The sequence below is a fragment of the Leptonotus elevatus genome, chromosome 20 (genome assembly GCF_054856555.1).
Source record: "Leptonotus elevatus isolate MCC_2025b chromosome 20, RoL_Lele_1.0, whole genome shotgun sequence".
NCBI lineage: Eukaryota > Metazoa > Chordata > Actinopteri > Syngnathiformes > Syngnathidae > Leptonotus > Leptonotus elevatus.
The window spans coordinates 10,334,583-10,351,914 of NC_141258.1; the positions used below are offsets into that span (position 1 = coordinate 10,334,583).

The 17,332-nt window shown below is 40.0% G+C and overlaps 2 protein-coding genes across 7 annotated transcripts; one reads left to right on the forward strand and one right to left on the reverse strand.

Annotated features, from left to right (window-relative positions):
- The first annotated feature begins 104 nt into the window (after positions 1 to 104).
- Positions 105 to 6,049, forward strand: zdhhc16b (zDHHC palmitoyltransferase 16b). Of its 4 annotated transcripts, none has more exons than XM_086064122.1 (10): positions 105 to 230; positions 993 to 1,293; positions 2,205 to 2,399; positions 3,738 to 3,826; positions 3,925 to 3,953; positions 4,072 to 4,205; positions 4,279 to 4,364; positions 4,434 to 4,557; positions 4,625 to 4,695; positions 5,392 to 6,049. In XM_086064122.1, the coding sequence occupies exons 2-10, from the start codon at positions 1,024 to 1,026 to the stop codon at positions 5,492 to 5,494; spliced, it is 1,101 nt and encodes a 366-aa protein (XP_085920248.1). In that variant the 5' UTR covers positions 105 to 230; positions 993 to 1,023; the 3' UTR covers positions 5,495 to 6,049. The 4 variants fall into 4 exon arrangements, with proteins under 4 accessions (XP_085920248.1, XP_085920246.1, XP_085920245.1 ...); XM_086064120.1 differs by having other exon boundaries at positions 106 to 335; positions 988 to 1,293; XM_086064121.1 differs by having other exon boundaries at positions 127 to 230; positions 988 to 1,293.
- Positions 6,050 to 6,095: 46 nt separating this feature from the next.
- mms19 (MMS19 homolog, cytosolic iron-sulfur assembly component) lies at positions 6,096 to 17,280 on the reverse strand. Of its 3 annotated transcripts, none has more exons than XM_086064117.1 (31): positions 17,034 to 17,280; positions 16,575 to 16,623; positions 16,335 to 16,435; positions 15,042 to 15,127; positions 14,868 to 14,942; positions 14,700 to 14,769; positions 14,490 to 14,618; positions 14,325 to 14,386; positions 13,208 to 13,294; positions 13,039 to 13,113; positions 12,835 to 12,912; positions 12,481 to 12,619; positions 11,838 to 11,992; positions 11,680 to 11,758; positions 11,445 to 11,570; positions 11,281 to 11,362; positions 11,107 to 11,204; positions 10,831 to 10,983; positions 10,517 to 10,715; positions 10,365 to 10,439; positions 10,059 to 10,164; positions 9,855 to 9,932; positions 9,564 to 9,690; positions 9,393 to 9,499; positions 9,264 to 9,320; positions 7,843 to 8,029; positions 7,656 to 7,738; positions 7,414 to 7,578; positions 7,263 to 7,322; positions 6,834 to 6,934; positions 6,096 to 6,759 (listed from the first exon to the last, which is right to left on the reverse strand). In XM_086064117.1, the coding sequence occupies exons 1-31, from the start codon at positions 17,119 to 17,121 to the stop codon at positions 6,729 to 6,731; spliced, it is 3,108 nt and encodes a 1,035-aa protein (XP_085920243.1). In that variant the 5' UTR covers positions 17,122 to 17,280; the 3' UTR covers positions 6,096 to 6,728. The 3 variants fall into 3 exon arrangements, with proteins under 3 accessions (XP_085920243.1, XP_085920244.1, XP_085920242.1); XM_086064118.1 differs by having other exon boundaries at positions 10,365 to 10,464; positions 10,560 to 10,715; positions 17,034 to 17,278; XM_086064116.1 differs by having other exon boundaries at positions 10,365 to 10,464; positions 10,560 to 10,715; positions 14,490 to 14,769.
- Between the last annotated feature and the right edge of the window lie 52 nt (positions 17,281 to 17,332).

Sequence of the window (17,332 nt, forward strand, 5' to 3'; positions counted from 1 at the left end):
TTAAAATATTTTATAAATGTAGCACAAAATTACGCTATTAACTGCATTGTAATCGTAACAAGCGTGAACCAACTTTAACATTTGATCGGAATACTTCATTTCCCACAATGCACGGCGCTTAGGAGTCGCTGTCAAAGAGATGTAAAAATTGACGTTTGGATATCCTCCAAATATGACGTGACCGTAAGGCTGTCACTTTGTCCAAATGTCCATACGATTCACCTGACCAGGTTACGCATGTGAATATTCAAATTTGTTTTCTAACGTGCATGTAAACGGGCTCAGGTAATGCGAGTTGGGGCGTTTGTGTGCCGGCAGCTAGCATTTGGCTAACAGTAAGTAACACACATCAGAATATGAGAGGAACGTTTCATCCGAAAAACGAGATTACTATTGATTTGTGAAACTGATCAGAAAATAAGAGGCAATTTTTATGTCTAGTGGTCAACTTGTGGTCAAGATTGCTGAATATGAAAGCTGTCTCTTGTACCCACTACTAGGCAAATATTAATAACAAATGCACGAATAAGGCTTCATTAAAGACTCATGTTTTAATGAAAGTGTAGCATCTTCAAATTTCTGCCACTTTCCTTAGCCTCGCATAATTAATGGTGTCCTATTTAGGTAATACGTGTAATCAATACTCCCACTCCTCATATGATGTGCCCCGGATCAGGTGGCCCCTTTTTTCCTTCTTAAGACATTCACCCCCTTTTGTGTTTCCTGCTGATTGAGTTACCACTTTCCATCTGTGTACAAGTTTTAGCCCTGTGAATTATTAAGTTTGGATGGAAGTCGTCATTATCTTTGACTGGCAGGTGGCAGGTAGTAGTGTGCTTTCCCAGATCCAAGATCCTCATTCGTCCTCCTGCATCCACCATGGAGAAGTCCCTTGTCGTCCAGCTTCGCTATGAGGAGCTTCTTTTTTACGCCGCCTGTGTTTCTAACACTTGGTGTGTGTGTCTGTGTGTTTGTGTGTGTTTGGAGGGCAGGGTGTGTGGGCGAGGAGGAGGAGGTGGTGGTATGCGCGTGGGCAGCAGCTGGAGGTGGCATCTCTCCCGGGCCATGCGACTAGCGCTGGGATGGTGCCGACCGTGCCGTCTGAAAACAGGGGGTCGAGGCAGAAGAGGCCAGCCGCAGCCCGGAAGCGGGCTTGGAGAACTGTGGAGCTACAGCAAGCTGCTACTCAAGTCGCTTTACTTCAACAGCCTCAGCAACTCGGACACGATGCTCGACTGTGCTTTCGAACCCGTGTACTGGATCGTGGACAATGTGACTCAGTGGTTTGGTGTGGTGAGTGCGAAGCTCGATTCCGATATTTGGGAGAATAAAATTATGATCAATCGTCCGATTACTGTATATGTAATGTTTAAGAAAATAGAATTGGTGATTTATAACACATTGCATGCACAACGTAACTCAATATGCTTCACATTCTGCAATTAAAAGTACAACATTTAAAAGCCATTACAAACAGTTGAAAAAAGATTTAAAGATTTAAAAAAAAGATAGCTTACTAAAATTAATAAAAGAGCGTACAGTTGAAGAACAAGATTTGTGAAAACCTAATTTAAAAACTTTTTAATGATTATTTTGGTGGGAGCATAATATACACGTGGTATTCACGGGATCTTATGTTTATTTAAAAAAAGATATAATAAATATATGCTTAACTTCATTTTTGGTTCCTTAACACTGACAATAAACAACAACTCTAAATATATGATATACAGGCAGAACATTTGACTGTTTACAGTAGTTTACAACAGAGAAAAATCGGCAACAAATTTGCTGATTTCTCTTTGTCGTATGTTAGAAAATGTCAAATTAAAAAATTGGCTTTTTTTTTTTTAGGGGGACGGGGATATTTAATGTCATTATCTTTATCTTATGTAATGTGGGAAAAAAAAGTTGATTTTTGAAGCACTAATATTGGCTGATTAAATTGGCCGGACGATTAATTGGTTGGGCCTTCGTCAGTAACATACAGTGGAAAACAATTTTCTCCTATCACTTTTCCCTAAGAAAAGAAGAATTAATTAAGAATGAACTATTGTCATATAACCTTAATTAACTTTAGAGGTAATGTAAAATGTAACATTTTAACACCGTCAATTGTCTACTATCTTTATACACAGTAAAACTAAGACAAAGAAAAAATATTTTAAATGACGACTATCTGAAGTCTCATCTTTGTCACGCAGGTGTTTGTCACTCTGGTCATCCTGCTGACGACCTCGGTGGTGGTCATCGTCTATCTGTACGTCCTACCCACGATCGTCGGCACCTACGCCGTGCCTTGGATCGTCTGGCATCTGTGCTGCGGCCACTGGCTCCTGGTCATGGTGGTCTTCCATTACTACAAGGCCACCACCAGCTCACCCGGATACCCGCCCAAGGTACCCTTATGGTCCTCTTTCATTAATTAAAAATAATAACATAAAATTCAACGTATAGGTCTCACGCTTAACTAGTAGTACTAGTAGCATGTCAACTAGTATAGTTATTCTACTAGTACACCCTAATAAGTCTACTAGTGCTCAGAAATGTCATATAGTAGTGGAAAGTAGTCACGCTGAGTTAGCTTACTACTAGTGAGGACAAAGAAAATTTGTATAAAGATAGTTTAGTGCACTAGTACAATGGTCAGCAACCTTTCCTGTCCAAAGAGCCATTTTAGGCCAAATAAATAACCCAAACTGTGTCTGGAGCCGCAAAACATTCGAAGATTGTGATGAAGGAAACTGTGTGCTAGTGCTAGTCTAATGTACTGAGGGCCCAAGAGCTAATTAGAGCTGCAACACAACACACAAATGTGCAGCATCCAATATTTTGACATTCATTTTCTTCTACCTTTCATCTTTAGTATTGGATTATTTTGGTGTGTGTTTTCATAAATTTGTATACTTTTCTAACTTTTTCTAAAATTTCTTACATTTTTGGTAATTTTATGTACACATTGATGCCATTTTTTGCTTCTCTACTTCCCTTTTTTTTTTTGTAAATATTTTATGCCTTTTTTTTGTACTTTTTTTATGCCTTTTTTGCTAGTACATTTCTGACATTTTTGACAATTTTATGGACATTTTATGGTAATTTTCAGGATTTCTTCCTTTTGTTTTTTCTTTCACATTTTATAGTTACTTTTTTAATATTTTCTTTTCTGCTTTTTTAAAAAAATATTAAATATTTTTTCTGACTTTTTGGGCATTCCAAAAATATTTTATTGTAATTTTCTCTGACGTTTTGGGCAATTTTCTGGTAAACTTCTGCTCTTCCTCTAACTTTTTGGAAATTTTTAGATAGTAAAAACAAACAAAAAATTATTTTTCTGACAAGTAAAAAATTCTCATTTTTAACTTTAACTAAATCACTAATTCATTTAAATAATATTTTATGTAAAAAATTAAAATAAATATGCCCCCCAAAAAAATCTACACATTTTTGGGGAGAGAACCACAGGAGACGGACTGAAGAGCCACATGTTGCTCGAGAGTAATGGGTAATTTTAGGGCACTAGTGAGCTCTTGAATAATTGCTCAAATTCACACGTAAGGAGAATTTTGAGTCTTTGAGTAAGACGGTGGAAAGAAGCTAAGATTCAAAACCAGAACCTTAGAACTGTAAGGCAGATATGCTAACCACTAAGCTACCGTTGGGGCCTGCGGCATCCATTTTGTTTCTTGGATTTAGCTATTTCTTCATATTCTTGATTTCATTTTGTTGATTTCTTTCAGGACAATATCCACATTCCCTCTGTGTCCATTTGTAAGAAATGTATCAATCCCAAACCGGCCAGGACGCACCACTGCAGCATCTGCAACACGTAAGATCAACATGCTGTTATTTTCACTATGAGAAATATCCTATACCTAATACTATAATGTCAGTTCTTCAGCAATGTTGCATTTTCTTGCATTACAGCTGTATCTTGAAGATGGACCATCACTGTCGTATCCTTGTAACAAGCGTCACATATAAACAACACATCTGCATTTCGACTAGTTTTTATATTGACAAATACCGTATCATCGTCATCATCATGATGTGTTGAACTCAACCCGCCTCCAGCTTGGCTCAACAACTGCGTGGGCCATTTCAACCACCGCTACTTCTTCTCCTTCTGCCTTTACATGACTCTGGGCTGCATCTACTGCAGCGTCAGCAGCAGAGACATGTTCCTGGAGGCCTACAGTGCCGTTGAGGTGAGCTTGGATTGAGTGAAAAAAGTGATGATGGTGTGGTGATTAATATAATCATTCAATTCATGTCTGTCAGAGCTACTATCAGACCCCTCCCCCGCCATACACGTCCACAGACACGGCTGCACACAAGAGCGTCATCTTTCTCTGGGTGCTGACCAGGTGACTGCCCCTCTACATGCTCATGTCTGGCAAATAGACAGCGACGTAATAGTCGTACGTGACCCGCAGCTCGGTGGCGGTCGCCCTGGGAGGCCTGACCCTGTGGCACGCCGCGCTCATCTGCCGAGGGGAGACCAGCGTGGAGCGCCACATCAACCGCAAAGAGAGAAAAAGACTAAAGGAGCAGGGCAAGGTAATGGAAAAAGGATGGGGACTGTCAGCTGTTTCATTCATTCATGCAAATGTATGATTGGCTTCAGGTGTTCAAAAATCCATATCATCACGGGAAGATGGACAATTGGAAGCGGCTGCTTGGTGTGGAGACAGGCAGGTGGGTTCTCTTATGAACAGTATAGTAAACTGTATTACAGCCAACTTCTCCATAATGTAAATATAACTAGGAGTATCAAAATGAGTGCGTTAATTTGGAGTTAAAGTTCCTTTAACGCCATGTTTTTAACATGCGATTAATGACCACCCCTGAATTGCAGTCGCAACGCAGCAAACGCGTCCACGTCAAAATTTAGCAGTAATAATAATAATGCATATTTGTGGAGAGTTGTATTTTACAATTATAAAAATGTGCAGAATTTCACAAGTTACTTCATGTTAAAGATTATTATATAATATATACATATACTATATATATATATATAATATGAAAAGAAAATGCACTGAGCTGTCACTGTCTTACCAATGCAATTATGCCATCTAGTGGCAAAAAAATGACCAACACTCAATATCACACGTTTTTTTAAGGTACAGTACGTCTTTTTAATTTGTATTCAATTTGATGAATTATTAAATTACTGTATCAATGACTAAAAGATGCAGTCATATTTCTATTTAAAAAAAATAAAATTTTATGTTAACAAGAGTCAAATTTTTTGTGACTTTTTAAAATACATTTAGAACAGATACAAAATGTGCGTTTAATTGTGAGTTAATTATTGAAGTCATGCGATTAATTACAATAAAAAAATGTAATCGCCTGATACCCCTAAAACATACATATTTTGTTTCCCAGCCACTGGTTCACACGTGTTCTCCTGCCTTCGAGTCATCTTCCCACAGGGGACGGCATCGTGTGGGAATTCACTTTCTCCAGGAGAGACCCCATGGCCATCTGACACACACGAGATGTTGATTTTGGACCACCTCTGTGCCTATAAGTGCAGCCTTCCAAAGTGAGCCCCATTGGCTGTCAAATGTCAACTCAAATGTGGTTTATTTTGTTGCATTTCATTTCCAGGTGTCCCTAATGATGTGTCTATCACGTTTGTATTGAGAAATGTCACTGTTAATCTACTGAGAACATTTGCACTTGTGGCACTTTATAGTGGGCAAACAGGACATTGATTTTTATTTTTAAAGTAGTTATTTTTCTGAGTTAAATATCGTACATTGACATTTTATGTGGAAACTGTGTGTGTGTGTGTGTGTATGTGTGTTGTCACCATCATTTGAAGAAGAGTTCTGGTGCCAAATAAGGGGGCAAAGAGGCACATTTCAACCAATTAAGTCTGCGAATTACTGTTCAACATATGGACTTTTTGTTGTTGCAAGTTTTTAATAGGACAGTGTGTGTGGTTGCCATGGAAAGAACTATGAGTGATATCATGCCCACCAAAACTGAGCTGTGCTCAATTGAATCACTGTCCTTTTAATAAAACAATCAATTGCTACTACTGTACTGCATTTTGTGATAAAAAAATTACACTTTACACACAATTATAAAGTTAAGATTTATTTATTTTGTGAGACATTCTAAATGAATTTCCTTGTTGAGTCAGTCAAAGTCAACCAGCCTTAAAACAAATGGCCATGATATCGTACTGACCTGGGTTCTCAACTTGAACGTTCACAATGTTTGGCAAAACTGACACTGAAATGTAAAAATTCTAAAAAGTCACACAGCAATACTGTACACCAAAGCTATAAAATGGGAGTCTGTTCTCTTGGCTTTAGGTCCACTGATTGTGTGGCTCATTCATGTTCATTAACTACAGCCACAATCCACTTCAAATGCTGTGCGCCTTTGGGGGACATACAATCCTAAATCATTTTAAAAGATCAATTATTAAATAATTATTTAAGGCCCTGTTTACTTGACTACATTACATTCATGAGAGGACACACAAAAGAAGTGTGTTACATATACATAAATACATTTTAAATGATGCTGCAGAGATGTCTCAAGTGTGCGTTTATGAAAACTTGATAAGTCGCAATGAACTGCATTTCAGTAGGACGGGAAAAAAGATCCGCAATGAACTGCATATCCTTGAACATGTTAATGTGGGACTCCATCTGTCTTTATTCTTCGAATGTGTCGGGTAGAGATTTTTAACAAAACAATTGAAATCACCTTCCTCCAGGACTTCCCAAGAGGAACCTTAAAGAAAGAAGAAGGACATATGTTATTGGGGCAACTGATGGTACAAAAAAGCTGTTGAATCTCAATCTTACCACTCTCCTCGTGCCTGAACCGCCTCCATCCTCACCAGCCTCTTCTTGTCATCGAGAGGTCTGGCCAAGGCCCGCAGCACTCGGCCCCGAAATGGCAGCACCTACAAGTTAAAAGTGACACTCAGATTTTTGCTATCACATCATGTTTGAACAGAATAGTCCCTGGCAAGTTTCAGACTATGTATACGAAGAAGTACATAAATGGAACATCTTAAAATATTGTAGTAAAGTGTATTTCAGTAGTTGCATTGAAAAACAGAAACATTTTACACGTTCATCTAAGAACCCCCATAAATGCTTTAAATAAGTTTTTTTTTTTTTCAACCATTATGAATGTTCTATTCAATTAAACTTTTTCAAAATGATAACTTTTGAGGTTTTGCTATTCATAAGATAATCATCAAAATTGGAGAAAATGAAATTCTTCACCTCATGTTCAGGGAAGCGGGAAAGTGCGTGGATGCAGCGCAGTGATGCGATCTTGACATTCTGCAAGACAGCTTTCATGTAAACAAACCTGGCTCGTGCATTTCTGTGCTATGCTATTGACACTTAAAACACTGCCGGGGGTCTCACGAACCATGTTGGGAGCGGACGTGAGGGGCAGCAGTCTGCCAACCAAAGCCTCCAGCTGTTGGATGAGCGCCGGTGGCGGGTCAGCGATGACGGGCTCTAGACAGGACAAAGTGGACAGCTGGACGCCCTGGTCCGGAAACATCAGGGCCTCAAGCAACAGTGACAGCAACTGGATACAAACACAAAAATATTTTAGAATCATTAATTTAAGCAGAATATTTTTTCTTCTTCCCTTTGTTGACTCACCGCTGGTAGTTCAGTGACTTGAACCTGTTTGGGTAATTTGTTGACTATGTTGGACAGAGCCTTCAGGTAGTTCGGTTTCTTCTCTGGAGGAGAAACAACAACAACAAAAAATTGGGGTTTGAATCACAGCTCAGGTTGCCAGTCAATCACAGCTAATGGCATTCAGTACAATTAATAGCAAATCAACCTTGAGGAGCCGCGTTGAAACCTTGCACCAACTTGTCCGAGTTCTCGCTGAAGAAGCGCTGGCGGTACATGATGCGCACGTCTGCGTGGCAATCGCGACTCAGGACGTCCGCGGAGTCGCTCATCAGCAGCGAGAAGCCGTCGGCTGCCACAGGGCCCAGATCGGCATCGTCGAGCAGCGAGAAGAGCTTCAGTGATATGAGAAAATACAATGGCTGGATTGACACCACATGTCAAAGTGCTCAATTCTGATTTAATGTCTACTTCATGGGTATTTATTGATAGATATTTTGTTAACTCATTTGCACCCAAAAAACTTATAAATATGTTCTATTTTAAATGTTTTAAGTGTCCCAAAGACATATTCATACGTTTTTTTTTTTTATGTTTTTTTCAAACGCTAGAGCATAGACTTTGCTGCAGCTTTCATGCAGCCTCTCAACTGCAAAGAACGGTTCAAGAAATGGTAGTAATTACACAAACGACCAGCAGGTGGCAGCATATCAAAAGAGATGAACCAGGGCCATGTTGGAAAAAAAAAAACTCAATTACTCAAAATTCTAAATAGATTAGAATGATGAAACCTAGCTATATTCTAATGCTAATTGCTGCAAAACGAAAAATGATAGAAATACTGTATACTCTTTTTCCTGATAAAAGAAGAGACTTTCATCTTTCTTTTGGTAGGTTACATGTCTTTATAGCAATAGAACACAATATTCTGCGGGCCTTGCAAAATCAGTCAAAATCCACTAAAACAGCCGAGAGTGAAGGGGGATTGCTTAAATGAAAATGGCTGGGAGTGAATGAGAAAATTTAAAATGGAATTTGCTCTTGTGACTGTTTTGGGTTGGGCCATTGTGTTTTTTATGCTGCTCTATTTTGTCCCTTGTTGATGGTGATATTGTCAGTTGCTATGCAGTTGCCATGTCCTGTATTTGTCACTTTTTTTGTTGTTGCCATATTCTGTCATAGAATTGGGCATATACCAAGCAGGAGTTGCTCAGTGTCGAAGTTTCTTCGTTTGTCAGTACTCCAAAGTCTCTCAGTCAAAATGTTTTTATCCGTTAAAATGTATTCCCTGCTCTATGTTGTTACCTTGTATTTTCGTATAAAGTGTCTGTTTTTCAACTTGTGTGTCCTATCTTCAATTGGGTCCAATTTCTGCACCTCACATGACAAATTCACTGTGTATAATGTTCCATATTCAACATGGCTGTGTTTATACTGACATAACACATAATGAAACAACCGCCGAAATTTTACACAAGTATACTGCTTGGATGCATATCTGGATAGTGTCACTTGAGAGCAAATACAAAATAAAAAAATCTGTAAAGTGTCACTTGAACCAAGCAGCATAAATCCAGCCATAATGAGCTTTACTAAGCCTCTTGTTCACACTTCTAAAATCATCTTTACCTTGTCAGTCAGTGTTGTGCACGTCGGGTGATAGCGGAGAAGCAGAGCCTTGGCAACCTGGAGACACAAGCAACTCTGAAGTCAAGGTCCCACTGTATAGTAGCGTTTGCATACTATGGAGGGACTTACCCATATCATAAGTGTGACAGTCTGCATGCGGGCAATTGAAGATGCCGAATTCAACTCATGCAAGATTCGGCTCATTGTCTTTTGAAGTAGACTGTCAAGAGAGTTGCCTACAAAGGAATTTTTTTTTAAAGCTAAATCACAGATCTTAGATGCACAAATTCACTAACTAACCCGGAGGGATCTTGTTGACCAGGCCAGCAAAACACTTGGCAGCGGAGGTGTAAGACATCGGGTGGCTGCAGGTGCAACTCATCTCTTCAAGCTCTGAAAGCAAGCGCTCCATTTGGGGCACCGCCACCTAAAAACAAAGAAAACGTATTGTTTAGAATGTTACAAGAAAGACGGTCACCAAAGAGCTGTTTGAAAATGAGTTGTTAATTTCAGGCGCTGCGGCCATTTTGTCAGACTTCTCTCCATTTTGCAAGGAGTTCAAATAATTGTAAGGTTTCCGTTAAGACTCACAGTGCGAGGTAACGAACACACACATCCCATCAGCAGACAAACCATCTGAGACTGCCTCCAAGAGTCCCCATGCTGCTTCTGGGAAGAACAAACAGCAACACAAGGAGGTGTTACAAAGTCAAACAATGACAATATACAGACCTTTCTACAATACGCATTCAGATGCTTCCGACTATTGCAATCCAAACAAAACCATGTGCATACATTTGCAAGCAGCTTGACGTGTGAAGGGAAGGAGTTGCCGGGCAAAAAGGAGACGTCACCATCCAGGAAAAGAGACACAAATCTCTCTGCCGTCTGGCCCGCCAACCTAAAAATAACAAGACAAGACAAGACAAGACAAGAAACCGCAACAGGAAACACAAACCTTGTGAGCAAACTGACAGGAAATACACATTTAGAACAAACTTGAGCGCTTGTATGACATTCCAACTTATGACAATAACAAATCAGCAAAGTTCCTTTTAAATCTAATGAGGGACATCTTATCTGAGTGCAATTTGTACTAACGTAGGTTGCAGCCTGGAGCAGGCTGTACTGATGATAGCGACCATGATGGACAGAACTGCCTCCTCTGCCAGAGGACTGTGGGGAACAGATGAATTCTCGCCTAAAATGGCAGCAAGATATCAAAAACGCACAGCATGAAATCCTCATCCAACCTTACTGCGATGTCCGGTGGATAATCCGTTTGGATTTGCACACCTTTAAGTGCTGCTTGCAGTGCTAATGAAAGCATTTGCGGGATGATGACGTCGTGGAAGCATCGTCCCGAGTCTTCAGTGTCTTCAACCCGCTCGGCTATCTTCTTTAGGCTGCTGCATGCCAACATTGCCTCCTCCAATGAGAAACCAAGTTTGCCTGCAGAAAGACAATTAAGGTGTTGACATTTAGTTGGTTCTAAAGTAAAAAAAATATTGTTTTTTTTTTCTTTTTCAGAAAGGTTGGTCACATTCTAAAATGGATGACGGTTTACCAGAATGTGCTGCCCCGAGGACATCCAAGAGGACAGGCGTGCTCTCCTGAGCAACGCTGGGCTTGACGGAAATTGCTGCCAACACGACCAAACAGAGCTGACGCACTCCAGGCTGTGTGTGTTGCATAGGATCTCCATCTTGCTCCATCAACTCTGAGCAGAAACAGAAACAGAAACAGAGAACATGAATAATAACTTTTTTATTTTATTTTATTTTATTTTTTTAATACATGTGTCCAAGTTTTAAGGTGAAAGAAGGCTGACTTGGTGTCTTACCAGAAAATATTTCTTTCTTTATCCTCGGGATCATCTTGGTGATGAAAACAGTGGGGTGCAGTTCTGCCAAGGCTGCAGTGCACGAAATCACAGCAAGACTGGTGGGAGGGGAAAACAGCAACGCCATTTGTTAGTTGGGAGAAGAAAAAAAACAAGGAAAAAAAGCGAGCTAACCTGACTGTGTTGTCTTCGTCCGACAGCACCAATCGAATCAAATGATCAACAGCTAGCTCGATTTGAGAGTGAGATAACAAACCTAAAAAAACCATAAGGATTCCGTTGCGAATGCATACCAAATCTGATTGGGAAAACAGACCATTGACTTCACCGCATCATACCTGTTTGTCGTGCTAGTGAGATGAGCACAGACGTGGCTGTGACCTGCAGGCTGCTGTTTGTTTCTGCTAGAGCTGCGAAGGTGACGCAGCACAACGGTGAGCAGATGCCTGAAAGCACTTGCTCCTCTAATATACATACAAACAGAGAGATACATTTTTTTTAGGAGTTCTTTTTTTTGCTAGTTAAATTATAAAAAAATATAAATAATAATCATGCCCTGAATAGCTAACTCACCATTTTCTGACGACTCGCTGCTCTTTACAGACTGAATAAACCGTTGCATCACCTCCAATAATGTACGTCTATGGGAACACTGCACATGGAAAACACAAAAAGGTGATGTGATGTAAATCCGCACAGGACAAACGCGTCCACCATGCCGGAGCATCTACCTGATTTCTGCTGTTGTATTGCTCAATGAGCGCCGGCATGACGGCTGCTATTACGATGTGACTCGCCCTGTTGGAAGCGCTGCAGGCAGCCTGAAGGAGCTTCGCGCTGGGCCACACTAGCTTTAGGTCAGGCTCGCTCAGGTGATGCTTGCAGTCTAGAACAAAGTCACACTGTCAAAAAAAAAAGTTTGCAGGACTTTTCTCAACTTAAAACTCTTCTTACTTCTCAGTATGATATGGTTGAGGTGAACACACCACTGCAAAAACTAAGAATCTGTGTTAAATTAACCCTTGTTGGACATGTCAATTTAATCGGAGCATTATTATATTGTATTGTTCTGAATTGTATTCGATTTTGCAGGTGTATGTAATGTTGTGACCTGAGCTCTATACAGGAGGTTTAAGATATTTTAGTAGCAAATATAATATTTCTAAATATAGTGACAACTTGCTTTCTTGGAAACCAACTGCTTCCTGCTCGCAGGCATGTTAGTGCAAGTAGCGCACATCAGCGAGGACAAGCTTTGAACTATGAAAACTGCTTAATTTATAAAAACAATTCAAAGACAAACAATGAATGAATCGATCAAATCTATTAATCGGCCAGCCCTATGTCTTAGTGTGAGAAAGTAGAATAACTCACCATTCAGAACCATGTCCAGGAAGGCGCTGACGGCGTCTTCAGAATCTGAGTTTAGGACCGAGCGAGAAAGACAGGAAGTGATGGCAGTAAGAGCGGCGAGGCCCGCTGACTCGATCTTTTCACTCGATGTTTGGAACACCTGCAGTGAAAAAAAATAAGAGAAATAATAATAAATTTTTGGATATGGATTCTAAAAAAAAAAGAGAACTTACAGACGTCATAATGAAAGAGGAAACAGAGTTTTTCCTATGTACAAAATTCGGAGGCAGCCACCTCCACCTAATTTGCTCGCCACCTCCAACCTGAGTCACGCTCGGCTAAACACAGCATACTGTATATTATATAATAACAAACCTCTCTGCGTAGTGATGCCCACAAAGCCTCAAGGAATTCTGCCAAGTCCTTGTTTTCATACACAGCCACACAAGCAGTCTGAAAAAACATGACATGAGGGGAGATGAACAACACGGTACAACAGCACCGTCGCTAAAATAAAAGAGCCATCTGAGCAGCTCCGCCACGATGATTATGCTATTGAGAGAGAGTGAGATTTCCCACCAGCGTCTGAAGAGAGTCCAGCTTTGCACTCTGTACGTCCGAGTCCAGCTTCTCGATGATGAGGGGCAACAGAAACTGGGGGGAAAAAATATATAGTACAATTTAAAAAAGGAGCGTCAGTGGTGAGAGCATGTAGAAAAGTGCAGGTATGAATACAATGTAGACATACCTCAGCAAATTTCGGAGTTCCTGTGAGGACTTGCCTCAGTTCTTGAATCAGTTCATCTCTGGTGATTCCGTGAGGGTCATTGGGGGGCTGAGAGAGGTAGTACGGGTTAACAGAGGGAGGTTGACAAGAAGTGGCAGGCTGTTAATGCAGGCAAGACATTGAAATGTTTGCTCATCTTGCAAAAGCAAGGATGTGGCTTCGACCATTTCATTTTTAGAGACTAATGATGTAGCATGTGTAAATAATGCTTTGCATTGTAGTGGCCTTTGCATTAAGGTGTCTCAATTAAGCAAAAAGGTCAACAGTTAACCCAAATATATTAATTTAGAGAAACAACTACCGTAAGTAACCGAATATTCAATAAGTTTACAGGAATAATAGTGAGATAATTCCACAATAAAAATCCAAAAGAGGAAAACACTCAACTGGCCTCTTCTACAGATCTGTCTGGTTTGTTGTTATTTGATCATCATAACACTAGCCTGGTTAACATGGAGCCATGTATTCAGATTAGAATGAATCCGAACGGCCAAACGGAATGAAAAAGCACCACATAAACACCTCAATCGGCATGAAAAGGCTGAATCCGAATTGAATTTCATCCGGAATCACAGGGGTGGTATATTCCTTTCGTCAATCCGAACGAGCGTCATGTATACACTTTATTCGGAATGGCGAGGCTGTGTCCGGCATGCGCATGCTCTGCCTTGACGTCATCGTTTCCACCCACTAATATGGCGGCGTCTCCCCAGAGCTTGTCTGCGAGGGGAGAACTTGTTTTTAAGCACTTGAAACGTGTTTTTATCAAGATGTTGCTTCAATAAAAGTGTTAACACTATCACAACTTGTGTGCTAAATGACGAATGAACTCCATCTTTATAAATCAGGTGATCGATGGCCGTGCGTCCCGCGGCTGCCACGGGGGCTGATCTGATTAAACGGGGGAGCATATAAATGGCAGATCGGAATGAATCACATCACATGTAAACAGGTGACCAGAGATCATTTGGAATGATTTCAATCGGAATGACTAAAAAGTCTCCATGTAAACCCGGCTATTAATTATGTCTGCTTTCATCAGTTGCCCACCAAAGCAGCTGAATAAACAGGAACTTACCGGGGTAAAATCAATGGGGAAATAGCAGGACGTCACCTCAAAAAGCTCCTCTGTAAATTTACCTGCAAAAACATACGCAGGAAATAACATGGACGCTGAACAGATGAACATATTTTGCCTCTAAAAGTGTGCAAGAAAAAAAAGAGAGACTATCACTGCTCTCACCAAGATTGTAACCTCTGTGGATGATCTTGTTGGCAATTTGGAAGGATAAAAGGAGGTTTCGAGGGTCCCTCTCCCCATCCATCGACTGGACAAACCCAAACACAAAGTCTGCTCCTAAACCCTTCAATTCTGGGGACATGGATAAGGGAATTAAACACATTCTGAAAACGACTGGACTGTCAAACGTATTAATCGTATTACGATTATTACCAGCCTCTCTGGCGTCCATGACATTAATGAGCAGCTTATAGACACACGCTCTGTCAGCCAGCAGCAGTGACTGCGGAAAAATACACAATCCATCAAGATCCATGCTGTGTCGACAAACCAAATAACACAAGTTCATAAAGTGCTGCAATTATGGGGGTGGACACACACCTGAACATGAACATCCTGAAACAAAGACTTCAATATGGAAACAGCTGCGCCAGGAGGAAGTGATGGACATTGTACCTATGGAAGAAAAAGGGCGAACAAAAAAGAAGAAACTAACCTTGTCAAATAGACCATCTAAAATGATAAAAAGTAGCTTGTAGTTCTTGCCCAACTCACCAGTGTTCTGAGTCCCTGTAAGACGGGCGGTGTGGTGACATAATGGTCTTTCAGCCGGTTCTCATAGAATGCTAGAAGCACTTCCACTGAGGAGACACGAAAACAGTTGGAACAGAACAGTATTAGACAGACAATGACGAAGTCGACATTTTTTTGGTAATGTCAGCATTTAATGAGCACATGGTGGCCCTTCATTTGGCAACATGATTCTGTTAGCAAGCAGACAGTGTCCTGACTTATCGTACAGTACTACTGGTATGTGCGCAAATATTTGGGCACTGATGATACCTCAGACGGATTTCATTATTTTGCTACATTTTCATGACAATTAATGAAGACACCAAAGGCACTTCAGAATGATATTGACCCAGTATCACTAAACATGGTGTAATAATTGATACATACGGGAAAAAAACAACATAAAATATCTAGAGTATATATCTATGCATATGAAAAAGAGTTTAAGCCAAGTCATCAAGTATACCTTACAATCTCATATGTGTAAAAACACCACTATCGTCTGATATAAAGCTCTTTCAGAGCAAGATAAAATTGTTTCAAAGTTAAGTATTAAGTAAAAACAAAACACAAACTATAGCTGGGTAGAAACTCTTTTTGCCATCACTGCTGTGATTTGCAATGAATACTCAAAACGTAGACAGTATGGCAATTCACGTTATATTTAAAGGTCTAAATTGCCTAAAGGAACACAATACACACATTTACTTTATCAATATGCCACCTGTAATATGTTTTTGTACTATATTGTTGCTAAGATTTTTAGCTCACTATTGAAAGCTTGAGTACTGTTACAAACATACAAAATAGGACTATGGTGGTATATAGAAAGTCAACTTGTAATACATTGTATTAATGTTTTAATGGTGGGATTGCAGAAGTGTTATGACCTTATCATGCTTAGATTCTTAAATGTATCATTAGAGGGAGTCCTTGGTTTATGATATTTTGTTCCCATGGCGTGGAAGCAACCTTAACCTGAAAAAGTTTAAATGTGCCATAGTTTGCTACTCCTGCAAATTTGCAATTATAAGCTTATAAATACGGTAAACATTTATTAGAAAAACACTACTAAGTCATAAAAACCAAAGTGAAAACCACTAAATAGGGTTGTAACTGAGCATGTCTTGCATGTGTTGTCTGAGGACATATTCCTAGGTCTATGTGCAAACTAGTTAACTGAGCGCCATAGTAACCTCTAGACATTGGACCTGTGTACACCGAAAAACCCCTGTACAGAAAACTGAACTATTGCCACTGAATGAAGAGGAGCACCTTCTTTCTCTGTGAGGTCTTCATAGTACTCCTGTAACACCTCGGAGAGCAGCTTCACTCCTCTGGTTCGAGTTTGAGGCTGAGTGCTGGTCAGACTCGGTCTACAGAAAAAAATATATATGAATACATGAATACATTTTTTAAATGGTCACTAAACAACGTGCTGCTCCAAACTACAGAATAATATAGGAAAACATGCCACTGTAATCACACTCTACTCATGTTCTGCTGCCATCTTACCCCAATGCTTCCACTAGCTGCAAAACAGTAAACTCTCCATTTTTTAGACCTAAAAAACAAACACACACACACACACACACGTATAAACACAAAGAAACGCAAGATTATACTAATGTTACCATATTGTCGCTGATGGTCAGTTGGTCGAAGCAGGTCAAAAGTTCAATTCTTTGACAAGATGCTAGCAAGAAACGTGCCGTTAACATGTAGCCACGCTACATAACAACTACTTTTTTGGGAATAATATCCCAAGACAGTAGGGTTAAATACATATGAAACATATGTTTAACAGGAAGAGAAGTCATTTGATGAGAAACCGTGTACTGCTGTTCAATTGACCAAACAGGATGTTGAGGCGCTAAGTTAGCTAGTTCACCAGCATACTGCTTTGTACGCACTTAATGAAACGACAACTAAAATGATTCAACAGAGAGTAACATTCGACACTTATTTATCCACCTGCGGTTGTATCTTTGGCTTTACTATCTTGCAATCCCGATACAAATTCCTCCACCAGTGACACCAGCTCGGCACTTTCTTCAGCCATCGTGCCTCTTCACGCCACTGGTTTACGCATGCGCAGAGGGTGAGTTGCGACACCAAGTGTTCATTTTAGACTTAAAAAGAATATGTATAAAAATACACAACGTGTACAATTAACCATGCTTGACGTTTTAATCTAATTCCTTAGAGGGTTGGACAAGAATGTTGATCTTGCACCACGTTTTACATGAACACAGAAACATCTTTTTTCGTGA